We start from the raw sequence: 24,922 nt of genomic DNA, 5'->3' as shown, positions 1-24,922 counted from the left end.
GGGCCGGGGGGGGCGGGGGGGGGCTGTGGTTGAGACCCCCACCCCGCCCCAATCCCCAAGCTCCCCGGGCCCGGAGCGCCGCCGCACCCGTCCCCCAGCACGTTATTGCTTCGTTAATGGTGGCGGGGGGGCTACGGGGGCCTCACTGCCTGCTGGTCTCCTGCTCCACTTTGATTGTACCCCGAGGGGGGTCTGGGGGGGCCGCAGGACCCCGTTCCGCCAGCCCATCCTCGAACTCTGCGGGGAGAACACGGAGACGGCGTCAGGACGCGATTCCACAGCAGCAAAGCAGCGGTGCCGCCCCGACCCCTGCCCGCGGCAAAGCCCCCCCAGCCCCGAGGGGGGCTCACCTGGTCCCGGGGGCTTCCCCGGCAGGCAGGGGCTGAGCCGCCCCACGCGCTCGTGCGACACCAGCCGGGCCAGGCGCAGCCCCTCGTCCATCAGCGTCTGCTGGAGGATGTGGCGGCTCCAGAGCCCGTGGGGCGCCAGGCCGAGGGGCACGTCCGGGGCCGCACCGGGCGGAGGGGTCAGCCGGGGACAGGCCCCCGCCGCTGCCGAGAGAGGGGCGACAATCAGCGCGAGGAGCAGGGGACCGGCCACCACCAGCTCTCCAGAAGGGGACAGACCCCTACTCACCCTGCAAGTGGCCGTCGAGGCTCTCCCCGGAGAGGCTGCCCGTGTCCTCCTCCAAGCTGGCTCGGTACCCGGCCCCGGGGGGCTCCAGCCCCACCGGCAGCGCCAGGAGCTCCGGGCGGCTCTGCTCTCCCGCCTGCCAGGAGCACTCAGGTGAGCAGGGCCCCTGCACCACCCACCCCACAACGCCCCCGGCCGTCACCCCAGGCTGGCACGGGCAGCCCCGGGCACGTCGCGCCCACGCTCGCAGGTGTGCACACCTGCACACGCTGCCCCTGCACCTGCACCCACCTCCTGCTTGAGCCGCTTGGCCACGACGGCACCGCCATCCTCGGGATGGGCCCTGGGGGTGGGAAGGGGCTGTGTCAGGCGTGGGGGTGGCCACAGCAAGGCCCCACGCTGTGGGCAGAGCCACCGGGCAGGGCAATGCCAGGAGCTGGGGCTCTGGCACGGATGGAATTGGGGGCAGAAAAAGAGGGAAGCAGCTGGAGAGCAAAGGGAAAAGGCAGCCCTGGCACGGTGGGCAGGGGACTTTGGGGATGGAGGCAAGAGATAGGGCATCCCCAACGGCATCCCTTTGCTGCCTGGCATCCCTTCCCACGCCTGGCATCCCTGTCATTCCCATCCTCCCCACGTCCCACGCTCCGAGGTCGGGCAGAATCCACCCACGCTGGCAAAGGGGAACTGGGGGCCGCAGGGTCCTGGCCCCATCCAGAAGAGCCGGATCATGCTGCATCTCCCGGGGGTGACACCCAGGCCCCCCCAGGCCTACAAGGGGGGGATTTTCCAGGTCTGGGCTCACCTGGCGACCTTGAGCGAGGACAGGTAGGTGCTCTCCCGTGCCACCTGCCGCGACAGCGAGAAGAGCTCGACGCGCCGCAGCAGCAGCGAGTTGTCCCGCAGGCAGAACTGGGCGGCCGCCTCGTTGATGATGAGCTGGGGGCAGAGATGATGCGTGAGCGGGGACAGGGACGGCAGCACCCACGGGACAGCAGCGCCCACACAACCCTCAGCTGAGGCTCCACGCTGGCAGATGCCACCCGCGTGGGAGGAGACCTCGATTCCCACCCACTCACCACACCCCCAGAGCCACCCCAGTCCCCGTCCCAGCCAGGAACTGCAAGCACGGAGCTCACCTCGTGCAGGGTGAGCTGCTTGCCCTCGCGGCGCCGGGCCTCGCCGCGGCCGTAGATCGCGCTGTGCCGGCGGATCTCCTCCTCCTTCTGCCGGTCACCGTCCTCCAGCTGGAAGATGTGCCCCACAGCCTTGGCCAGCTTCTTGTTGAGCTTCATCAGCGCCCTCAGCTCGGCCTCGCCGCCCCGGGGGCAGCTCTGCAGCAGCCTCTCCACGCTCTCCACCACCGTCCGTGCCAACTCCGGCTCCAGCTCCGTGCCCACCGCCTGCTCCCCGCTGCTCCCGCCCGGGGAGAAGGGGGGACCCCCCGGCTCCTCATCCCCTCCGCCCTCCGACTCGGGGGTGCTCCTCCCCGGCCACGGCGGAGCCGCTGACGGCGACAGCTTCTCCCCTGGCTCCGTGGGGCTGCGGGCTGGGGGCGTCCCGGCGCTGCCACCCCCCTTGCCCGCGGCCTCGCCGGGGCTGGCGTGCCCGTTGCTGAGCGCCTTGCGCCCGCCGGCCTCGGAGAGCTTGAAGAGCGGGATGCTGCTGACCGGGACGGCCGAGACGGGCTGGCTGAAGAGCCCCGGGTTGGAGGCCCACTCGCGCAGGGCCTTCTGGAGGCGGCGGACGTGGAGGGGCTTGGTGGCCATGCCCACCAGCGCCATGATCTCCAGGAACTCCTCCTCGCCCGCCTCGCAGAGCTGCTGCACGTCGTCCCCCCCTTGCTGGATGAAGGTCTCGTAGTAGCCCAGCAGGTTGGCGCGTTGCAGCACCCGGTACAGCTGCAGCTCCCCCAGCGTGCGGGGCAGGGCCATGGCGAGCCTGCGGTGGACAGAGGACAGACGGACTCACCACCGGGATGGACGGACATGCGGGAGAAAGCCTCTCCCCACCCTTAGGCCTTGGGGGTACAGGGCAGAGGGAGCATTCCTGTGTATGGGTGCTCCAGTGTCCCTAAACCCCACGGGGCACCCATGTGCTCCAAACTGGGACGGTCCCCGCAGCCACAGCCCCTGGACATGGCACAGACACGAGTGGGGTCACCCTCACCCCAGCCCCTACCTCGGGCTGTGCCCCACCCCATGCCAGGTCCTCACATGGGGCACGACATACATCTGGGGGCTTCCCCCAGCCCCCCATCCCCGGGGTGATGTGCCAGTGCCGATCCCACCACGACCAACATCCCCCCTGCCCTGCCCTGCCCTGCGGTCCCCTGTGGATGCCACCAGGGCCATCCTCCCCTGGTGACCCCGCCCCGCTCGGTGCCCCCATCCCCACCCCGGTCCCACCAGGGCCATCCTCCCCCAGCGTCCCCGCCCCTGCCCGGTGCCCTGCAGCGCCCCGAGCCCACCCTGTGCCCCCAACCCCCCCCCTCCTTCCCACCCCCCCCCCCTCCCCCCCCCCCCCCCCCCCCCCAAACCGGCACCGGAGCGGCGCCCCGCACGGCGGCACCGGGGGTCCCGCAGCCCCGGGGGTCCCGCAGCCCCGGCAGGGACACGCGTGGCACCGGGGGGGGGGTCCGTGGGAGAGGCAGGAGCCCCCGAAGGGGACGCGGGGCTCGGTGTTGGCGTGGACGCCGCGAATCCCGGCAGCGCTCGCAGCATCGCCGGTCCCGGTGACAGCGCGAGCGGGCGCGGGGATGCTCCGGGTACCGGGACCGCTGTCCCGGCAGTGCCCCCCCGGTGCTACCGAGGGGCTGGCGCTCGGTGTCACCGGCACGCACACGCTGCCGTCGGTGGGCTCCGCGGGCAGCAGCGGCAACGGGAGCGGACGGAGCTGTGGCCTGGGGGGATGCTGGAGCCCCCCCACCCGCAGCACCGGGAGGGACGGGCGGGGTGTCACGGCCCCGGTGCGGCCCTGCGTGGCTCGGTGCTATTTATACCGCGGCCGGCGCCTGGCGTGGGGCCAGAGCCGCCCCCGCGCGATGCTGCCCGGGTGTCCGGGGCACATCCCGGCGGAGCAACCGGCGGAGCAACCGGGGCATCCCGCACGGGCGCGCTGCCCATGGCGGGGGTCCTGCCCCAACCCTCCCGGTTCACCCCCCCCGTTCACGACCCCCCCCCTCGATTTTCTCCACGACCAAGCTGTCCGGCGCGGCGGGGCCGTTCCCAGCCCCGGCGCTGCCCCCGGCTGACGCACATCCTCCGCCCACGGCCCCGCCGCTTCCCCGCTCCGCCGCCCACGGCCCGCGGAGGGGGAGCGGGGGGGCCGCCCGAGCCCGCTCCCGCTGCCCGCCCACGGGCGGCCGCCGCCCCTCGGTGGGGAGCGGGGAGCGGGGGGGATCCAGGCGGAGAGCGGCACCCCCTTCCCGGGGTGCGGCACGGGCGGGCCGAGCCGAGCCGAGCCGGGCCGTGGGGTGCGGGATGCCCTCCGCGCCGCGGGGCCGGTGGGACCGGCGGGACCCGGAGCCCGGGCTCGGTGGGACCCGGGATCGCCGGTTCGGTGGGACCCGGGCTCGGTGGTGCCGGTGGGACCCGGGATCGCCGGTCCGGCCGCCACGTGGGCGGGGCCGGGCCAGCGAGGGGCGGGACCTGCGCGCCCCCCACGCGTGACCCATTCACACAAACAACGCCAGGCCGCGCCCTGATAGGCGGAGGAGGTTGTCAATCACAAGGGGTATAAATGAAGGTGGAGGGCGTGGCTTGTGGCGCCTGCGTTTTGATTGGTTGAGGGGCGTGTCTGTCAGAGCCGTTACCAGGGAGGGGCGTGGCTGTGGCGTAAATGGCGGGCATGTTGGTCACCGTGGTAACCGAGGGCGGGAGCATAGCTGCTTCCTGCACGCGCATTGCTGATAGGCTAAAAATACTGTCAATCAACGCGGCAGCAGCAGAGCTGCGTTTTGATAGGTTAAATTAGCTGTCAATCAACGACAAAACCCGGCGAGCGCGTCTCCTATTGGCTGTGAGTGCTCCTCGGCGGCCGGGCCGGGCGGCGGAAGCGGAAGCGGCCGGCGCAGCGGCGGCGGGAGGGATGAAACCGGCTCCGGGGCGGCGGCGGCGGCTCCCGGCACTGCCCGTGCTGCTCTTGCTGTTCCTGCCCTTCCTGCTCCTGCAAGCTGCAGGTGAGCGGGGCAGCGGCGTCCCTGGCCGGGCGGGGAGCGGCGCGGCGGCAGCCCCCGGGGCAGCATGGCGGCACAACGGGACCGGCGGGCCTCGGCGATCTGCCCGGTGCCCGCCGCACCCGCAGGGAGCCCTCTGAGCGCTTTGCGGGGTCTGCACGCTCAGGGGGCCGGTGCGGCAGCGGGGTTTCGTGTCCCGCTGTGCCGATGCCCCGGTGCCTCCGGGAGCCGCTTCACCTCGGGGGGCTCGGTGCGTGCCGGGGCACGGTTTGTGTCGCGGAGGGTTTGGAGCTGGGAGTGGAGCCACGTGGGGTTATCCCGGAAAAGAACCGGAGGGTGAACTCCAGGGAAAACAGCGGAAAACCCGCGGGGGATGCGGCGGAGGGGAGGGGAGGGCTGGGCGGGGGAAGCCGAGGGCGGCAGGGACTGAACTCTCCCTGTGCTCCTGCCAGGCCCCAAGGATGCCGTGATCCCGCTGCTGGACGGGCACGACTCCCAGCACGGGGAATCACAGCGGTTCTGCTACAGCAACACGCGCCCGCCGCGGTGGAACGACGTGTGGACCAGGACACAGGTGAGAGGGGAGGAGGAGGAGGCAGATCCTCCCTGCTCCAGCCCTTCCATCCATCCATCCATCATCCATCATCCATCATCCATCCATCATCCATCCATCATCCATCCATCATCCATCATCCATCCATCCATCCATCATCCCTCCATCCATCCATCCATCCATCCATCCATCATCCATCCATCCATTCATTCATCCATCATCCATCCATTCACAGAGTCACTGGGTTGGAAGAGAACTTTCAGATCATCAAGCCCAGCCCAAACAGCTCCACTCAACCCTGGCCCCCAGAGGCACACCCAGGCTTGGTTAAACACACCCGGGGATGGTGACTGCACCACCTCCCCGGGCAGACATTCCAGAGCTTTGTCACTCTTTCAGTAAAAGCTTTTCCCTGATGTCCAACCTGAATTTCCCCTGGTGCAGCGTGAGGCTGTGTGCTCTGGTTCTGTCAGTGCTGCCTGCAGAGAGAGCCCAACCCCAGCTGAGCACAGGCACCTTGCAGGGAGTGTGGGGAGTGATGAGGGCACCCCTGAACACAAATCCCTGGGGCAGAACCAGCTCCTGAGGCAGGAATTCCTGGGGAAGAACCAGCTCCTAAGACAGGAATTCCTGGGACAAACCAAGCTCCGAGGGCAGAATCAGGTCCTGGGGTAGGACCAGCTTCAGGAACACAAATCTCTGGGGCAGAACCACCTTCTGGGGCGGGAATTCCTGAGGCAGAACCAGCTCCTGAGATTGGACCAGCTCCTGGAACGCAAATCTCTGGGGCAGAACCAGGTTCTGAGGCTGGACCAGCTTCAGGAACATGAATCCCTGGGGCAGAACCAGCTCCTAAGACAGGAATTCCTGGGGCAGAACCAGCTCCTAAGACAGGAATTCCTGGGGCAGAACCAGCTCCTAAGACAGGAATTCCTGGGACAGACCAACCTCTCAAGGCAGAACCAGCTCCTGGGGCAGAACCAGCTCCTGGGGCAGGACCAGCTCCAGGAACATGAATCCCAGGACAGAACTGCAGCTCCTGGCACACAAATCTCTGGGGGCAGAACCAGTTGCTAATACAGGAATTCATGGGGCAGAACAAGCTCCTAGGACAGAACCAGCTCCTGAGGCTGGACCAGGTGCTGGTACACAAATTTCTGGGGCAGAACCAGCTGCTAAGACAGGAATCCCTGGGACAGAACCAGCTCCTGGGCAGGACCACCTTCAGGAACATGAATCCCAGGACAGAACCAAGTTCTGAGGCTGGACCAGCTTCAGGAACATGAATCCCAGGACAGGACCAGCTCCTGGGGCAGGAGCCCAGGGGCAGGACCAGCTCCTGGGGCAGGAGCCCAGGGGCAGGACCAGCTCCTGGGGCAGGAGCCCAGGGGCAGGACCAGCTCCTGGGGCAGGAGCCCAGGGGCAGGACCAGCTCCTGGGGCAGGAGCCCAAGGGCAGGACCAGCTCCTGGGGCAGGACCAGCTCCAGGAACATGAATCCCAGGACAGAACTGCAGCTCCTGGCACACAAATCTCTGGGGGCAGAACCAGTTGCTAATACAGGAATTCATGGGGCAGAACAAGCTCCTAGGACAGAACCAGCTCCTGAGGCTGGACCAGGTGCTGGTACACAAATTTCTGGGGCAGAACCAGCTGCTAAGACAGGAATCCCTGGGACAGAACCAGCTCCTGGGCAGGACCACCTTCAGGAACATGAATCCCAGGACAGAACCAAGTTCTGAGGCTGGACTAGCTTCAGGAACATGAATCCCTGGGGCAGGACCAGCTCCTGGGGCAAGAGCCCAGGGGCAGGACCAGCTCCTGGGGCAGGAGCCCAGTCTCTTTTCCATTTCTCAGCCCCCCTGTCCCCCTCTCCCCGCAGATCCGCGTCACCAGCAGCCGCATGATCCGCGTCACCCAGGTGGACAGCGAGGAGGAGCTGGAGAAGTTCAGCGTGTGGAACGTGCTCTTCTCCTTCCTGAGGGGCAAGCTCAACGACACCAGCATCGATGTGGATCTCTACAGCAACAAAACCTGCCTCAAGGTCGAGCTGCTGGAGCCTGGCACCACCTACTCCGTGGTCCTCCTCCGACGTACGTCCCCTCCCCGCTGGGGAAAGGGGGCCCGGGGCTACCCAGGGGACAGCAGGACAGGGCAGCTCATGATCCAAGGAGCTGTTCCTTCCTCAGGAAGGGAATTTGGTGTGCAGAAGGAATTTGGGGCACTTGGAGGCCCAATCTCTGTCCTGTCACCCTGTGGCAGGTGGGAGCTTCCTGCCGTGCCCCTCTCCACTGGGATGATTTTTTTTTTCCAGGTTTTGACCCTAAGCTGTTCCTTGTTTTCTTCCTGGGCCTGCTGTTGTTCTTCTGTGGGGACACACTGAGCAGGTGAGCCCCCTCCTTTCCCTGGGGGCTCCTGGGTGGGGCTGTTTGTGCACAGGTACCCATAAAACACCTGCTGTGATTGATTCCCTGCGTGGTCATTGCAGGAGCCAAATCTTCTACTACTCAGCTGGGATCAGCGTGGGCTTGTTGGCCTCGCTGCTTGTCCTCGTCTACATGATGTCCAAGGTCATGCCCAAGGTAGGTGTCACATTTTGAGGGGGTCAGAAACCTCATAGCCCTGTCCTGGGTTTGGTACAGAGCACCTCAGCACGTGGGGGAGGTATCCACAGCCCACCTGCAACCCCTCTGTGCTCCCCTAGAAAAGCCCTGTGTACTTCCTGCTGGTTGGAGGTTGGTCCTTTTCCCTGTACCTGCTTCAGCTGATCTTCAAGAACCTGCAGGAGATCTGCAAGTCCTACTGGCAGTACCTGTTAGGTAGGTGGGAGCTCTGAGACTCACCTGTTCACCAGGTGAACATCTCCTGGCAGAGCTGTGCAGCAAAGCTGAGCCTCCCTGTCCCTGCTGGTGCTGTCAGGTTCCTCCTCATCCTCACAGAGCCCCCAATCTCTGTGCTCTCCCACAGGTTACCTGCTCCTCGTGGGCCTCCTGAGCTTTGCTGTGTGCTACAGGTACGGCCCCTTGGAGAACGAGCGCAGCATCAACCTCCTGTCCTGGGCCCTGCAGCTGCTGGGGCTGCTGCTGATGTACTCAGGCATCCAGATCCACCCCATCGCCCTGGGCCTGGTGCTCGCTGCTGTCTGCACCAAGAACCTGGATTACCCCTTGCAGTGGGCATTTGCTGCCTACAGGTGAGGCCTGTGGGGCTGCAGCGTGCCCACTGCTCCCAGCTGGGTCAGGGTGAGCTGCTGGATGGAGCCTGTGGCACACAGCAGGGTTGTTTTCACTGGGGTTTGGCAGTGGGGTGGGGAACTGTGCCCTTTCTCGTGGGATTGGTGCAGGAGAGGGTCCTTGGGAGCAAGGAGCAGAGGCTAGAGGGGTGTGTTCCACTTTGTTCACTGCCAGCTGGATCAGGAGCTGGGAGCTTGGGATGCCCCAGGGATTCCTGTACCTGAAGCTGGTCCAGCCTCAGGAGCTGGTTCTGTCCTGGGAACTTGATCTGTTCCAGGAATTCCTTTCTGGTTCTGCCCCAGAAATTTGTGTTCCAGGAGCTGGTCCAGCCTCAGGAGCTGGTTCTGTCCTGGGAACTTGATCTGTTCCAGGAATTCCTTTCTGGTTCTGCCCCAGAAATTTGTGTTCCAGGAGCTGGTCCAGCCTCAGGAGCTGGTTCTGTCCTGGGAACTTGGTCTGTCCCACAAATTCCTTTCTGGTTCTGCCCCAGCTGGTTCTGCCCCAGAGATTTGTGTGCCAGGAGCTGGTCCAGCCTCAGGAGCTGGTTCTGTCCTGGGAGCTTGGTCTGTCCCAGGAATTCCTTGCTGGTTCTGCCCCAGAGATTTGTGTTCCTGAAGCTGCTCCAGCCTCAGAATCTGGTTCTGCCCCAGGGATTCATGTTCCAGGAGCTGGTTCTTCGCCAGGGATTCCTGCCCCAGGACATGGTTCTGTCCTGGGAGCTTGGTCTTTCCCAGGAATTCCTGTCTCAGGAGCTGGTTCTGTCCCAGAAATTTGTGTGCCACGAATTGGTCCTGCCCAAGGCTTCTTGCCCTGGGAGGTGATCCTGCCTCAGGAGCTGGTTCTGTCCTTGGAGTTCCTGCTCCAGGGATCCTGCCCTGGAGGATGGTCCTGCCCCACGGGTTCTTTCCTGAGAGTTCCTGCCCCAGGGATCCTGCCCTGGGGTCCTGCCCCAGGAGCTGGTCCCACCCCATCCAGGCAGTCATTAATTGCTGTTTCCCCCCTGGCAGGAGGGTGCAGAGCTCCAAGCTGGGCCCAACCCCTCCTCGGCTGCTGACAGAGGAGGAATTTCAGCTCCAGGGCGAGGTGGAGACCCGCAAGGCCCTGGCAGAGCTGCGGAGCTTCTGCCAGAGCCCCGAATTCTCTGCCTGGACCACGGTGTCCCGCATCCAGTCTCCCAAAAGGTAACATCCCTGACAGCTCAGGGTGGCCACCCTGTGTCCCTCTGTGCTGTCACCTCTGTCCTTAGAGACAAGAGACACAGATCTGTGGTGTGTGAGGGGAAAGGATGGATAACACCAGGGGATGGAAAGGATGGATAACACCAGGGGGTGAAAAGGGGGAAAGGATGGATAACACCAGGGGATGGAAAGGGGGAAAGGATGGATAACACCAGGGGGTGGAAAGGGGGAAAAGATGGATAACACCAGGGGGTGGAAAGGATGGATAACACCAGGGGGTGGAAAGGGGGAAAAGGATGGATAACTGAAGGGGTTTGAAAGGGGAAAAAGATGGATAACACCAGGGGGGTGAAAAGGGGGAAAGGATGGATAACACCAGGGGGCGGAAAGGATGGATAACACCAGGGGATGGAAAAGGATGGATAACACCAAGGGGTGAAAGGATGGATAACACCAGGGGGTGGAAAAGGGGGAAAGGATGGATAACACCAGGTCCCAGCAGCAAAATTCTTGACCTGTGTGTGTCAGGGCCTCTCCAGAGGCACTGGACACACCTGCCCAAGGTGCTGCTCCGTGGTTTCTCGCAGGTTTGCTGATTTTGTGGGTGGTGCTTCCCACGTCACCCCCAACGAGGTGTCAGCCCACGAGCGGGAGTTCGGCCTGGAAAGTCTCTTCATTGACGAGCAGCTCTTCGAGGAGGATGATGATGATGATGATGAAGAGGAGGAAAACATCAGTGACTCCTCTGGTGGGAATCACAAGAGTGATTCCCTGCCCCACAACCATGTGGATGTCCAGTGAGGTCAGCTGCCCTGACTGGCCAAGGAGCAGAACCAGTGCTGGGCTGCTCTGGGCAGGGTGGGGATGGTCCTGGTGGGGATGGACCCCCTCTGACAGGGAGAAAAGGGGTCTCACCTCCCTGCAGCTCCTACCTGAGGTGTTGTCAGCACAGCTTTGGGTTTTGAGGGGGGTGGGACACATGGGAATCCCCCTCAGGCTGGGAAGTCACCAGGATGCAACCTGGACCCAGCCCAACTTTTGCAGTGGGTGTTTGTGAGCTCCCAGGGTGGCACCCCCGGGGCAGGGACCCCCTCCCAAACCTGGCTGCTTATCTGGCTCCATCCCCCACTGCAGACAGGAGCCTCTTTCCCCTCTCTGGGCACTGGACAGCCTGGGGTGGGGATGGACCTTCCCCTCCATCTGCAGGTGCCTGAGGGTGACACACACCAGAGGAACTTTGGACCTGTCCCGCTGGTACCTGCGTGCTCAGCACCTGCCTGGAGCCGTGGTGAGGGAGCTGCCAGTGACCTGCTCCTCCTCCTCCTCCTGCTACAAACGTGTCTCAGGGCTCCAGCTGGTCGGGCCACACCTCTGCCTTGGCTTCAATCCCGTGTGGATACCAAAAACTCCTCAGTGGAGCTGTGGAGCCTCAGGGTCTGCTGGCTGCCCCTGGATGTGGTGTTGGGGTGGAGGCCGTGCTCAGCCCCCTCTCCCCGTGCCAGAGCTGAGGATGAGTGTGGATGTGCTTCCTCCCTGCCTCACTGCCATTCTCCTGATGTTCACCCTCTCCCAGGGGGTGTGGGCAGGGATTGAGGGTGACCCCACTGATGTTGCAGTGGGGAACTGGGGAGCTCTGCCAAAGCCCAGAGCTGGAGGGGACACCCCAATCTATGCAACTTCCTAAGCAATAACGCTGCCCTCGCCTCCTCAGTGCTCTGGGGATGCCCAGCCCAGCCCCTGCCTCACCTGGAGCTTCTGCCATCAGTTTGTCCCACTGCCAAATTTGTCCCTGTCCCAGGTGTGCTTCCCCAGCCCTTGCTGTGCTTTCCTCCCTGCTCAGGTGTGAGCAGACTCTGTTACTTCATCCCCCGCGCCTCAGCGTGGTGGATGACTGATTATATTTTTAATAAAGATGTATTTTTTAGGTCCTGAGCCTCATTTGTTCGTCCTGCTGTGACCCCAGGGCTCAGCCAGCTGTGGGAGGTCGTTCTGCTGGGGATGATGTGTGGGGACACAACAACCCCTGGGTGGCATTCCCTGGGGACAGGGAATGAGCATTGAGTCCTTGGGGACAGCCCTGAGCATTCCCAGTTCTCCAGCCCCAGCTGCTCCTGGTTCTCCAGCCCTGTACCTTGCCCCTGTTTCCCTTAGCCCAGGAGAGGAAGCTCCCTTTGTTTGCTCGGCTCCAGGATTTTCCCTGCTTGTTCCTGCAAGGGTGGGGAAAGCCGAGCCGGGACCGCTGAGGGCTGATCCCCGCTCGCTGCTCCTTCGTGCCTCAGTTTCCCCATCCGAGCGCTCTGGGGGAGGGCCCTGCGGCGCCCCCTCCCCTCCGTGGGCCGGACGGGGCCAGCACCGAGCGCTGGGCTGGGCTGAGCCCCGCCGGTTCCGGGGCAGCTCCAGCTGAAGCCGCTCCAGCCGCCGCTGCTCTGCGCCCGGGAGGTGAGTGGGGGACCCGGAGAGCAGCTGAGGGCCCGAGCCCCCCAATCCCCAGCTGGGTGGGGGTACCCCATCCCCAAAACCCCCATCCCAGGAGACCTGGTGTCATTGGGAGCCCCGGGCTGAGCCCAGCGCTGCCCTGGAGCTGGGGGGGTTCTCACTCTGGCTGCTGACCCTGGGGTCTCACCCAGCAGCACGGGGGGCTCAGACCCCTGCAGGGCTCTGCCGTCTCTGGAGGTTGCTGGGATCACCTCCATCACCCTGTTTGCCCCATCTTTCCCCACCTTCTCCTCGCTCGTGAACTTTCCCCGGGGCACCGATAAGCGGGGCTGGGTTTACAGCCCTGCGCCCCAGCTGTAAAGCGGGGGTGAAGGTCACCCCCAGGAACGTGACTGCGCTGTCACCGACAGGTGAGGGATGGAGGAGACCTGGGGGGAAAGCAGCTCCGGGGGGTGACCTGTCGGGGGGCTTGGGCTCCCCTCCCCGCCCCGGCTTCCCCCTGCCAGGAAGGAGGGAGGAAGTGGAGGCTGAATTAATCCAAGAATAGGAGCCAGGTGTCCGCATTTCCCGCCCGGGTCCCCGCTTCCCCCCAGCATCCGCCTGCCCCCAACCCCACCACGGGGTGCTGGGCACCAGGATACCCCGGCAAGGTGCCCCTCGTGCCTCTGGGGCTGTGTGGCAGCTTTGTCCCCTGTCCCCAGGGTTGGGGGGAGCAGCCGAGATCCCAGAGATTGCTGAGGAGCTGGTGGGGCGTTTTGGGGAAGGGGCTGCGTGCCCGTGGCTCCATCCCCCGTGCTGTGCCGCAGCTGGCCCGCAGCTGCCCGGCCATGGAAGGCTCCTCCTCGCTGCTGGACGCCGAGGCCGTGGCGGACCTGGTGCTGCTGGACCCGCTGACCGAGGAGTCGCTGGTCCAGACGCTGCGGGAGCGATTCCGCCGGCGCGACATCTACGTGGGCAGCGGGACAAGGGGGGGTTTGGGGGGGATTGGGATATGGGGTATGGGATGTGGGATGGGGAATGGGATGTGGGATGTGGGACGGGAATTGGCAGAGCTGGAGGGTCTGAAATGGGGATTGGGATATGGGCTATGGGATGGGGATTGGCAGGGCTGCAGGGTCTGGGATGGCGGGTGGGATATGGGATATGGGATACAGGATATGGGATGTGGGATGGGGATTGGCAGGGCTGCAGAGATGGGATGGGGAATGGGATATGGGATACGGGATGTGGGATATGGGAAATGGGATATGGGATGGGGATTGGCAGGGCTGGAGGGGCTGGGATGGGGAATGGGATATGGGGTATGGAATATGGGATATGGGATGGGAAGAGGATATGGGGTGTGAGATGGGGATTGGGATATGGGGTATGGGATGGGAAGAGGATATGGGGTGTGAGATGGGGATTGGGATATGGGGTCTGGGGTATGGGATGGGGATTGGCAGGGCTGCAGGCTCTGGGACAGGGAATGGGATATGGGGTATGGGATGTGGGATATGGGATGGGAAGAGGATATGGGGTCTGAGATGGGGATTGGGATATGGGGTATGGGATAGGGATTGACAGGGCTGCAGGGTCTGGGATGGGGAATGGGATATGGAGCATAGGATGGGGATTGGGAAAGCTAGAGGGTCTGGGATGGGGAATGGGATATGGGATATGGAGTATGGGATGAGAAGAGGATATGGGGTCTAAGATGGGGATTGGGATATGGATTATGGGATGGGGATTGGCAGGGCTGCAGGGTCTGAGATGGGGAAAGGAATATGGAGTATGGGGTATGGGATATGGAGTATGGGATGAGAAGAGAATATGGGGTCTGAAATGGGGATTGGGATATGGGGTATGGGATGGGGATTGGCAGGGCTGCAGGGATGGGGAGTGGGATATGGGGTCTGGGATGGGAAGAGGATATGGGGTCTGAGATGGGGATGGGGATATGGGATATGGGATGAGGAATAGGATATGGGATATGGGGTATGGCATGGGAAGAGGATATGAGGTCTGGGATGGGGATTGGGAGGGCTGCAGGATCTGGGATAGAGAAAGGGAGGCCTTCAAGGTGAGCCTTGGGGAGGTGAGGATATGAGGTCTGGGCTGAGGAAAAGGATCTGGAGAGTGGAACTGCAAAGTCTGGGGTGGGGAGCAGTATATGTGGTCTGGGATTGGAAGCAGGAGAACTTTGGGGTTCAGAGTGGGAACAGGGTATGGGGCCTGGGATGCGAAGTGGGAGGGCTGCACGGTCGAGGGTGAGGAGCGGGATTTGGGGTCTGAGATGAGGAGAAGGACCTGAGAAGCAGCAGGGCTGCAGGGTCTGGGATGGGGAGCAGGATCTGGGCTCTGGGATGAAGACCAGGATCTGGGATGGGGATGGGGAGCACCAGGACCCCCCAGCCCCTCATCCCTGCTGCCCCACAGACGTACATTGGGAATGTGGTGATCTCGGTGAACCCGTACCAGTCCCTGCCCATCTACACCCCGGAGAAGGTGGAGGAATATCGCAACTGCAGCTTCTTCGCCGTCAAACCCCACATGTGAGCACGGGGAGGCTGGGGGTGCCCTCGGTGCCCTGGGTTGTGCCAAGGGCAACACTCCCAGGCAACCCCAAGGTGTTGGGGTCCAGCTGGGGCAACCCCACAGCCACAACGGGGAGGTCTTGGCATTTCCTGAAGCCCCCAGATGGCTCCAGCCCCTTCCAACCCCTCTTGCCCCCAGCTATGCCATCGCTGACGATGCCTATCGCTCGCTGCGGGACCGGGACAGGGACCAGTGCATCCTCATCACCGGCGAGAGCGGCGCCGGCAAGACAGGTACGGCCGGAGCTGCCGGGGGGGCTCAGGGCACTGCGAGGGGCTGGGGGGGTGAGGGGCACACCCCCAGAGCCCACGACCCCACCGCAGTGACCCCCACCCCTTGCCGGCAGAGGCCAGCAAGCTGGTGATGTCCTACGTGGCGGCCGTGAGCAGCAAAGGGGAGGAGGTGAACAAGGTGAAGGAGCAGCTCCTGCAGTCCAACCCTGTGCTGGAGGGTGAGTGCCGCACGTCCTGAGCCCCCCTCCCGCATCCCGGACCTGCCAGGGCTCGGCGCTGTCCCCCTGGAGCCCACCGTGACCCCCCCCTCCTCTCCTGCAGCCTTTGGGAACGCCAAGACTGTGCGGAATGACAACTCCTCCCGATTCGTGAGTGACCTGGGGAGGGGGATGGACCCTGCTGGGGCTGGGAGCGCAGAGGGGACAGGGATGGGGGGAATGGAGCTGCCAGTCCCACCAGGACCCCCTTCCCTGACCCATCCCCTTCCCCCAGGGCAAGTACATGGACATTGAGTTCGACTTCAAGGGCGAGCCCCTGGGAGGGGTCATCAGCAACTGTGAGTAGCCACCACACCCCAGTGACACTGACCCTGACCCTGCGGGAAATTGGTTTGTAGAAAATCCTCCAAACCTGACAGAAGGTTCTGTCGTCTCTATACAAACCTTGAGATAAAATGTGCTGACTTAAAAAAAAAAATAAATAAAACAGATATTGTTGAGAGAGAAACAGAACTAAAACCAAATTTCAAAAGATAGTCTTGCAAAAAAGGCTTCATGAAGCTTTGCAAAAATCAGAGAAATTGCAGAATACATTATTAAATTATTCAAGTGTTTATTCTAGTAGTTATCCAAGTCACAACATGACTTAATCCAACACGACCCCTCCCTGCAGACCTGCTGGAGAAATCCCGCATTGTCCGGCACGTGAAGGGCGAGAGGAACTTCCACATCTTCTACCAGCTCCTGGCTGGGGCTTCCCCACAGCTGCTCCGTAGGTCCAGACCCCGCAGGGCGGGGGATTTGGAGGTGGAACAGGAGCTGGGGAGGATGGTGGCTGAACTGCCACCTCCTGTCCCCAACACCAGAGCAGCTGAAGCTCCGCCAGGACTGCGGGCACTACGGATACCTGAACCGGGAGGGCTCCAGCCTGCCTGGCATGGACGATGCCGCCAACTTCCACGCTATGCAGGTACCCCCACAGGAAGACAGGAAAAAAATCCCGGAGCCCACCCCATCCCCTGAGCTGTTGTGTCCGTCCCCAGGACGCCATGAGGGTCATCGGCTTCTCGCCCGCCGAGGTGACGGAGCTGCTGGAGGTGACGGCCGTGGTGCTCAAACTGGGCAACGTCCAGCTGAGCAGCAGCTTCCAGGCCAGCGGGATGGAGGCCTGCAGCATCAGCGACCCCCAGGGTAGGGATGGGGGATAGGGATGGCAATGGGGGGGACCCCCGCAGCCCCTCCTTGGCTCTGGCACTGCTGTCTCTTCGCTCAGAGCTGCGCGAGGTGTGCGAGCTGATCGGGCTGGAGCCCGGCGCGCTGGAGCGGGCGCTGTGCTCCCGCACGGTGAAGGCGCGGGATGAGACGGTGCTCACCAGCCTCACCGTCCCCCAGGTGAGCAGGACCACCCCCCAGCCGTGGGGCTGATGCCTGGCAGCCCCCCAAGAGCCACACCAGCCCCTCTCCCTTCTCTCCAGGGCTACTACGGGCGGGACGCGCTGGCCAAGAACATCTACAGCCGCCTCTTTGACTGGCTGGTGAATCGTATCAATGCCAGCATCCAGGTGAGCCCCAGGGGATCCTGGAGCCCCAGCAGGACCCTGGACCCCCACCCCCACAGGGCTCAACACCCCGTTATGTCCCCAGGTGAAGTCGGACAAGCAGAGGAAGGTGATGGGCGTCCTGGACATCTACGGCTTTGAGATCTTCCAGGTGAGTGAAGGATCCACCAGACCCCGTTCAGGGGGTTGGGAACAGCATTTGGGACACGGGGCAGGGCTGGGGGCTCGGGAAGCAGCTGCCATACAGGATCCTTCCATCGCAGGACAACGGCTTTGAGCAGTTCATCATCAACTACTGCAACGAGAAGCTGCAGCAGATCTTCATCCTGATGACGCTGAAGGAGGAGCAGGAGGAATACGTCCGAGAGGTACCTCCAGCTCTTCCCAGAGCACGGCCCCAAGGAGTTTCAGCCCTCCTGGGATGGGGAAGTGCCGGAGACGGCTCCGCCACACGTCCCTCCCTCGCCCCGCTCCCTGCTGAGAGCACATTCAATGGCAGGAAGGGATTTAGGATCCTCATCCCCGTGGCAGGATGTCCGGTTCCTGCCCCACACCAGCCGGGGGTGTCCGTGGGGCAGGGTCTGGGTTATCCCTCTGCCTGACCCACATCTGCTCTCAGGGCATCCAGTGGACTCCGGTGGAGTTTTTTGACAACAGCATCATCTGCAACTTGATTGAGAACGTGAGTTGCTGGGATCTTGGGGTTCCAGCTCCCCCCCACAGCCCAAACTGGGATGCACTGGGGCTGGTTTGGGGTGACACCATCCATCGTGGACAGAGCACCACCGGGATCCTGGCCATGCTGGACGAGGAGTGCCTGCGGCCCGGCGTGGTCAACGAGGACACCTTCCTCACCAAACTCAACCAGCTCTTGGCCACGCACAAGCACTACGAGAGCAAGGAGACGCAGAACGCGCGGCGTGTCACCGACGCCAGCCTGCCACCGCGCTGCTTCCGCATCCACCACTACGCCGGCAAGGTCCGGCAGCGCCTGCTCCTCTTCCCTGTGCCACGGGCCTCATCCCAGAGCCCTGACCCTCTTCTCAGCACCCTGCTCCTCTTCCCAGGACCCTGATCCACTTCTCAGCACCCTGATCCTCTTCCCAGGACCCTGATCCTCTTCCCAGAACCCTGATCCTCTTCTCGGCACCCTGATCCTCTTCCCTGTGCCTCAATCCTCTTCCCAGGACCCTGCTCCTCTTCCCAGTGCTCTAATCCTCTTCCCAGCACCCTGATCCTCTTCCCAGCACCCTGATCCGCTTCCTAGTGTTCCAATTCTCTTCCCAGCACCTTGATGCTCTTCCCAGGACCCTGCTCCTCTTGCCGGTGCTCCAATCCTCTTCCCAGAACCCCAATCCTCTTCCCTGTGCCACACTCCTCTTCCCAGAGTCCTGATCCTCTTCCCAGCATCCCAATCCTTTTCACAGCATCCCAGCCCTCTTTCCAGCACCCCAGGCTTCTTCCCTGCATCTCAGACTTCCTCCTAGCTCTCTGAACCTCTTCACAGCATCCTGGTCCTCTTCCCAGTGCCTCAGACATTTTCTCAGTGCCCCAATCCTCTTCCCAGCACCCCAGAACTTTTCCCAGTGCCCCAATCCTCTTTCCAGCATCCCAGACATTTTCTCAGTGCCCCAGTCCTCTTCCCACTGGCCATGCTGGACGAGGAGTGCCTGCGGCCCGGCGTGGTCAACGAGGACACCTTCCTCACCAAACTCAACCAGCTCTTGGCCACGCACAAGCACTACGAGAGCAAGGAGACGCAGAACGCGCGGCGTGTCACCGACGCCAGCCTGCCACCGCGCTGCTTCCGCATCCACCACTACGCCGGCAAGGTCCGGCAGCGCCTGCTCCTCTTCCCTGTGCCACGGTCCTCATCCCAGAGCCCTGATCCTCTTCTCAGCACCCTGACCCTCTTCCTAGCACCCTGACCCTCTTCCCAGGATCCTGACCCTTTTCCCTATGCCATACTCCTCATCCCAGAACCCTGATCCTCTTCTCAGCACCCTGATCCTCTTCCCTGCGCCACACTCCTCATCCCAGAACTCTGATCCTCTTTCCAGTGCTCCAGTCCTCTTCCCAGAGCCCTGATCCCAGAGTCCTGATCCTCTTCCCAGCATCCCAATCCTTTTCACAGCATCCCAGCCCTCTTTCCAGCACCCCAGGCTTCTTCCCTGCATCTCAGACTTCCTCCTAGCTCTCTGAACCTCTTCACAGCATCCTGGTCCTCTTCCCAGTGCCTCAGACATTTTCTCAGTGCCCCAATCCTCTTCCCAGCACCCCAGAACTTTTCCCAGTGCCCCAATCCTCTTTCCAGCATCCCAGACATTTTCTCAGTGCCCCAGTCCTCTTCCCAGCACCCCAGTCCACTTCCCAGTGCCTCAGTTCTCCTCCCACTGCCCTGCTGCTCTTCCCAGTGCCTCAGTCTTCTTCCCAGCACCTTGATCCTCTTCTCAGTGCCTCAGTCTTCTTCCCAGCACCTTGATCCTCTTCCCAGTGCCTCAGACCTTTCCTCAGTGCCCCGGCAGCGCCTGCTCCTCTTCCCTGTGCCACGGTCCTCATCCCAGAGCCCTGATCCTCTTCTCAGCACCCTGACCCTCTTCCTAGCACCCTGACCCTCTTCCCAGGATCCTGACCCTTTTCCCTATGCCATACTCCTCATCCCAGAACCCTGATCCTCTTCTCAGCACCCTGACCCTCTTCCTAGCACCCTGACCCTCTTCCCAGGATCCTGACCCTTTTCCCTATGCCATACTCCTCATCCCAGAACCCTGATCCTCTTCTCAGCACCCTGACCCTCTTCCTAGCACCCTGACCCTCTTCCCAGGATCCTGACCCTTTTCCCTATGCCATACTCCTCATCCCAGAACCCTGATCCTCTTCTCAGCACCCTGACCCTCTTCCTAGCACCCTGACCCTCTTCCCAGGATCCTGACCCTTTTCCCTATGCCATACTCCTCATCCCAGAACCCTGATCCTCTTCTCAGCACCCTGACCCTCTTCCTAGCACCCTGACCCTCTTCCCAGGATCCTGACCCTTTTCCCTATGCCATACTCCTCATCCCAGAACCCTGATCCTCTTCTCAGCACCCTGACCCTCTTCCTAGCACCCTGACCCTCTTCCCAGGATCCTGACCCTTTTCCCTATGCCATACTCCTCATCCCAGAACCCTGATCCTCTTCTCAGCACCCTGACCCTCTTCCTAGCACCCTGACCCTCTTCCCAGGATCCTGACCCTTTTCCCTATGCCATACTCCTCATCCCAGAACCCTGATCCTCTTCTCAGCACCCTGACCCTCTTCCTAGCACCCTGACCCTCTTCCCAGGATCCTGACCCTTTTCCCTATGCCATACTCCTCATCCCAGAACCCTGATCCTCTTCTCAGCACCCTGATCCTCTTCCCTGCGCCACACTCCTCATCCCAGAACTCTGATCCTCTTTCCAGTGCTCCAGTCCTCTTCCCAGAGCCCTGATCCTCTTCCCAGCACCCCAGTCCACTTCCCAGTGCCTCAGTTCTCCTCCCACTGCCCTGCTGCTCTTCCCAGTGCCTCAGTCTTCTTCCCAGCACCTTGGTCCTCTTCTCAGTGCCTCAGACCTTTCCTCAGTGCCCCAATCCACTTCCCAGCATCCCAGACCTTTTCCCAGTGTCCCAATCCTCTACCCAGCACCCCAATTCTCTTCCCAGCACCTTGATCCTCTTCCCGGTGCCTCAGACATTTTCTCAGTGCCCCAATCCTCTTCCCAGCATCCCAGACCTTTTCTCAGCGCCCCAGTTCCCTTCCCATCACCCCAGTTCCCTTCCCATCACCCCAGTTCTCTTCCCAGCACCCCAATCCTCTCCCCAGCGCCCCGCTCCCCTCCCCAGCTTTGCACAGGCGATGTGGGGCTGCACTGGGAGCAGGCTGGGGCTGCTGCACCGTGCCCCCGTCCCCGGCCGGGCGCTGACCCCGCTGCCCTCCCCAGGTCACCTACAACGTGACGGGCTTCATCGAGAAGAACAACGACCTGCTCTTCCGCGACCTCTCGCAGGCCATGTGGGCGGCCAGGCACGCGCTGCTGCGCTCGCTCTTCCCCGAGGGAGACCCCCAGAAAGTCTCCCTCAAGCTGCCCCCCACTGCAGGCTTCCAGTTCAAGTCGTCCGTGGCATTGCTGATGAAGAATCTCTACTCCAAAAACCCCAACTACATCAGGTACCTGTGGCGTTTTCAGAGTTCTGCAGACAGAGGAGGAATGATTGAATCTGGCTCCGTGTTATTATTTTATGATCTATGTTATATAAAAAATACTATATTAAAACTATACTAAAGACTAGAGAAAGGATACAGGCCGAAGGTTTAACAAGATACTGATGAAAAATGTGTGACTCCTCCCAGAGTCCCGACAAAGCTGATGGTGATTGGTCATTAAGTAAAAACAATTCACATGAAACCAAGGAAACAATGTTGGTAAACAATCTCCATTCCAGAGCAGCAAAACGCAGGAGAAGCAAATCAGATAATCATTGTTTTCATTTTTTCTCTGAGGCTTCTCAGCTTCCCAGGAGAAGAAATCCTGGTGAAGGGATTTTTCAGAAAACATGACAATGACAGGCCCCGGCAGAGACCCCCGGGGGTGCCTCTGTCACCCCAAATCCCCCCCCAAAGCCCCCCAAACCACCACTGCGCTCTGCAGGTGCATCAAACCCAACGACACCAAGTCAGCCATGGTGTTCACGCCGGAGCTGGTGCTGGCGCAGGCGCGGTACCTGGGGCTGATGGAGAACGTGCGGGTGCGGCGGGCGGGCTACGCCTTCCGCCAGCTCTACGGCCCCTTCCTGCAGCGCTACAAGATGCTCAACCCCCGCACGTGGCCCCGCTGGGACCGTGGGGACAGGTACGGGGCTGCCACGGATGGAGAGGGGTCAGGGGGCTGCCAGGGTGGGCTCTGATCATCCTTGTCTCTGCCACGGTGCAGGGAGGGGACCGAGGTGCTGCTGGCAGGTCTGGAGTTCCCCGCCGAGGAGCTGGCGTTCGGCCACACCAAGATCTTCATCCGCTCGCCACGCACTGTGAGTTTGGGAATGGAGAGTCCAGGGGGTGTCCGGATTTCTCCTGGGAGTTCCTGGGTGATGCCACAGCCCCTGGGGCTGCTCAGTGAGCCAGTGCTTGCCGTGGTTGTCCCCAGCTCTTCGACCTGGAGCGGCAGCGGCAGGAGCGCGTGGCCCAGCTCGCCACCCTGATCCAGAAGATGTTTCGGGGCTGGCGGTGCCGCACCCAGTACCAGCTGATGCGCAAGAGCCAGATCCTCATCTCCGCCTGGTTCCGTGGCCACAGGGTGAGGGCAGGGCAGGTCCTGGCCACCCCTCTCCCCCTGGCTCTCCGAGCCCACCCCACTCACGCCCTTGTTCTGCAGCAAATGAACCGGTACAAGCAGATGAAGCGGTCGGCACTGATCCTGCAGGCTTATGCACGGGGCTGGAAGGTGAGGGCCGGGCAGCCCCAGGGCCACCACGGCACCGGCCTGGTGTGGGGGAGCAGGGTGGGTGGGGACAGGGGCTCTGCGTGCCCCACAGTGGGACCAGGAGCTCCGTGTGTCCCACGGCGGGACCAGATTCACCCTCATCTCCTCTCCCCGTCTTTCCTCCTTCTCTCCTGCCTCTCTCCTGCCTCTCCCTGTCTCTCCATGTCTGTGTTGGTGCCTCCCCCCCGGGCTCCCTGGGCTCTCACCCCCGCAGTCTCGCCGGCTCCTCCGGGAGCTGAAGTCCCAGTGCCGACGCCAGGCGGCCGCCACCACCATCGCCGCTCACTGGAGAGGGTACCAGGTAACGGGGCCATGTGCCCTCAGGCCGCCTCTGTCCTGCTGTCCGTGCCGTCTGTCTGTCTGCCCACGCTGTCGGGCTGGAGCCTCTGTCCTCTCCACTGGGGCCAAACAGGGATGGGGGATGTGGGGGACGTGGGGGACGTGGGCGATGTGAGGGATGTGGGGGACATGGGACACCCTTGTCCTTCGTGGGGCTGGTGGCGATGTCCGGTGTCCTCACCGCTGGCGCTGTCCCCGCAGGCACGCAGGACCTACAGGAAATATTTCCGTTCCAGTGCCAGCACCTGCCTGGCCAACTTCATCTACCGGCGGCTGGTGAGTGTGGAGGATGAGTTGTTAAATGCCCTGAAATAGCAGGTAATTTAGGGTCGCAACCAACAGAGTTACAAGTGTTGGCTTATGCCACAATATTTCTGACAAATGTATTTCCCACTTCGGTTTTATCTAACCTGGGCTGGGGGAGAGGGGGCCACGGTGCCTCCCCAGCCCCCTGGCCTGCTGGATGCCCCTGTCCTCTCCTGAATCCCTGCCACGTTGTCACCCCCAGGTGCACAGGTACCTGGTGGGGCTGGCAAAGAACCTGCCGCCGCTGTCGGTGACGGACCGGACCTGGCCCCCGGCGCCCTACAGGTTCCTGGACAACACCAACCAGGAGCTGAAGAACATCTTCTACCGCTGGAAGGTGGGAGCAGGGGGAGATGGGGAGAATTCCAGCTTTGGATCTGGGTGCGCCGGCTCCCCTGGGAGGTGTTTGGTGGCACCAAACCGTCCCCTCCCTCGGCAGTGCAAGAAGTACCGGGACCAGCTGCCGGCGTCGCGCCGGGCCCAGCTGCAGGCCAGGCTCTGCGCCAGCGAACTCTTCAAGGACAAGAAGACCCTCTACCCAAAAAGGTGCCAGGGCAGGGGGCTGGGGGTGCAGGGGAGCTCAGGGCAGCAGGGGCTGATGGCCTCGTCCCCAGCCTGCAGCAGCCTTTCCGCGGGGAGTACCTGGGGCTGAAGCAGAACCCCAAGTACCAGAAGCTCCACGCCGTGGCCAAGGACAAGCTGGTGATGGCCGACACTGTCAGGAAGGTGAACAGGGCCAGCGGAAAGGTGAGATCCTGCTTTGGCCCCGTGCCCTGGGCAGTGGGAAGGCACACGGGGCCACCGTGACCTCCAGCTCTTGGTGACCCCCTGCCCACACTGACCCCCTGCCCACAATGAACCCCTGCCCACGCTGACCCCCTGCCCACGCTGACCCCCTGCCCATGAAGGTGAACAGGGCCAGCGGAAAGGTGAGATCCTGCTTTGGCCCCGTGCCCTGGGCAGTGGGAAGGCACACGGGGCCACCCTGACCCCCTGCTCACACTGACCCCCTGCCCACACTGACCCCCTGCTCACGCTGACCCCCTGCCCACACTGACCTGCCCATAGTGACCCCCTGCCCACATTGACCCTCTGCCCACGCTGACCCCCTGCCCACGCTGACCCCCTCCCACAGACAGTCCCCCGCCTGCTGCTCCTCACCACCGAGCACCTGGTCCTGGCTGACCCCAAGGCCGCCCAGCCCAAGACCGTGCTCAGCCTCAGTGACATCCGTGGCGTCTCCGTCACCCGCTTCTCCGACGGCTTCCTGGCCCTGCACCTCAAGGAGGTACCTGGGGAGGGGGGCCCTGGGGGCTCAGGGGGTCCCCAGCAGGGCTGACCCCCCGATTGCCCCCCAGGTGTCCACAGGGGCCAAGGGTGACTTCCTGCTGCTCAGCGAGCACCTCATCGAGCTGGTGACCCGCCTGCACCAGACCTTCGAGGCCACCACGGGGCAGGCGCTGCCCCTGCACATCACAGACAGGTGTGGGCGGGGCTCTGGTGGGCGGGGCTAGAGTGGGTGTGGTTGCAGTGGGCGGGGTCTGAAGGGCAGGACTATAATGGGTGGGGCAGGGCTGGGGCACAGAGGGTGTGGCTTCTGTGGGTGGGGCTATTGTGGGTGGGACAGGGCGGTGCCCGAGGTGGGGGTGGAGCCTCCAAGGGTGGGGCACCATGCCAGTGACCTGATTGGCTGCAGCAGGAAGCCGCTGAGGAGTGGGCGTAACCAAAGCAGCTCATTGGGCAATGAGGGGATGGGCGTGGGCGTGTCCCCCTCCCACCTCTCCATCCTGACCCCTCCCCTCCATCCTGCCTTTTCCCCTCCATCCACCCAGGTTCTCCACCCGCTTCCCGAAGGGCGACGTGTCCATCACCGTGGTGGAGTCACCCAAGGCCAGCACCAACGGCCCTGTCTGCAAGAAAAAGGGCAGCAACAAGATGGAGGTCCTGGTGCACTGAGGGGACCCTCGCCCCTCACCAGGACCCCCC

At 62.9% G+C, this 24,922-nt stretch overlaps 3 protein-coding genes across 5 annotated transcripts; 2 read left to right on the top strand and 1 right to left on the bottom strand.

Moving 5' to 3' along the window:
* Positions 1-6: 6 nt before the first annotated feature.
* NAB2 (NGFI-A binding protein 2) lies at positions 7-3,103 on the bottom strand. 2 transcript variants are annotated; one of them, XM_039703181.1, is made up of 6 exons: positions 1,770-3,101; positions 1,436-1,569; positions 925-976; positions 637-769; positions 351-551; positions 7-237 (listed from the first exon to the last, which is right to left on the bottom strand). In XM_039703181.1, exons 1-6 carry the CDS (start codon positions 2,562-2,564, stop codon positions 143-145), a joined length of 1,410 nt encoding a protein of 469 aa, XP_039559115.1. In that variant the 5' UTR covers positions 2,565-3,101; the 3' UTR covers positions 7-142. The 2 variants fall into 2 exon arrangements, with proteins under 2 accessions (XP_039559115.1, XP_039559116.1); XM_039703182.1 differs by lacking the exon at positions 351-551 and having other exon boundaries at positions 1,770-3,103.
* Positions 3,104-4,488: 1,385 nt separating this feature from the next.
* Positions 4,489-11,694, top strand: NEMP1 (nuclear envelope integral membrane protein 1). The gene is made up of 10 exons (XM_039703183.1): positions 4,489-4,810; positions 5,260-5,381; positions 7,242-7,452; positions 7,674-7,746; positions 7,848-7,941; positions 8,064-8,178; positions 8,327-8,552; positions 9,600-9,773; positions 10,358-10,572; positions 10,977-11,694. Exons 1-9 carry the CDS (start codon positions 4,720-4,722, stop codon positions 10,569-10,571), a joined length of 1,320 nt encoding a protein of 439 aa, XP_039559117.1. The 5' UTR covers positions 4,489-4,719; the 3' UTR covers position 10,572; positions 10,977-11,694.
* Positions 11,695-13,033: 1,339 nt separating this feature from the next.
* MYO1A (myosin IA) lies at positions 13,034-24,892 on the top strand. 2 transcript variants are annotated; one of them, XM_039703175.1, is made up of 28 exons: positions 13,034-13,156; positions 14,625-14,740; positions 14,922-15,016; positions 15,130-15,234; positions 15,338-15,384; positions 15,509-15,572; positions 15,908-16,006; positions 16,101-16,204; positions 16,278-16,425; positions 16,508-16,626; positions 16,710-16,796; positions 16,879-16,944; positions 17,057-17,161; positions 17,413-17,475; positions 17,572-17,772; positions 20,756-20,982; positions 21,464-21,664; positions 21,746-21,839; positions 21,956-22,105; positions 22,184-22,252; positions 22,506-22,592; positions 22,832-22,906; positions 23,139-23,273; positions 23,376-23,482; positions 23,551-23,683; positions 24,072-24,224; positions 24,295-24,419; positions 24,769-24,892. In XM_039703175.1, exons 1-28 carry the CDS (start codon positions 13,034-13,036, stop codon positions 24,890-24,892), a joined length of 3,222 nt encoding a protein of 1,073 aa, XP_039559109.1. The 2 variants fall into 2 exon arrangements, with proteins under 2 accessions (XP_039559109.1, XP_039559111.1); XM_039703177.1 differs by lacking the exon at positions 22,506-22,592.
* The last annotated feature ends 30 nt before the right edge of the window (positions 24,893-24,922 follow it).

This window comes from Passer montanus, unplaced genomic scaffold (assembly GCF_014805655.1).
Source record: "Passer montanus isolate IOZ18808 unplaced genomic scaffold, ASM1480565v1 scaffold161, whole genome shotgun sequence".
Lineage (NCBI taxonomy): Eukaryota > Metazoa > Chordata > Aves > Passeriformes > Passeridae > Passer > Passer montanus.
This window is presented reverse-complemented; position numbering and strand designations above follow the sequence as displayed.

Coding starts and splice junctions, on each gene's coding strand:
- NAB2 (XM_039703181.1), bottom strand. CDS start 2,564: ATGGCCCTGCCCCGCACGCTGGGGGAGCTGCAGCTGTACCGGGTGCTG. Junction 770..924: donor CCAAGCGGCTCAAGCAGGAG/GTGGGTGCAGGT, acceptor TGCTCCTGGCAG/GCGGGAGAGCAGAGCCGCCC. Junction 552..636: donor CCTCGACGGCCACTTGCAGG/GTGAGTAGGGGT, acceptor CTCTCTCGGCAG/CGGCGGGGGCCTGTCCCCGG.
- NEMP1 (XM_039703183.1), top strand. CDS start 4,720: ATGAAACCGGCTCCGGGGCGGCGGCGGCGGCTCCCGGCACTGCCCGTG. Junction 4,811..5,259: donor CCTGCTCCTGCAAGCTGCAG/GTGAGCGGGGCA, acceptor TGCTCCTGCCAG/GCCCCAAGGATGCCGTGATC. Junction 7,942..8,063: donor TGTCCAAGGTCATGCCCAAG/GTAGGTGTCACA, acceptor GTGCTCCCCTAG/AAAAGCCCTGTGTACTTCCT.
- MYO1A (XM_039703175.1), top strand. CDS start 13,034: ATGGAAGGCTCCTCCTCGCTGCTGGACGCCGAGGCCGTGGCGGACCTG. Junction 16,205..16,277: donor CCAACTTCCACGCTATGCAG/GTACCCCCACAG, acceptor GTCCGTCCCCAG/GACGCCATGAGGGTCATCGG. Junction 16,945..17,056: donor ACGGCTTTGAGATCTTCCAG/GTGAGTGAAGGA, acceptor CTTCCATCGCAG/GACAACGGCTTTGAGCAGTT.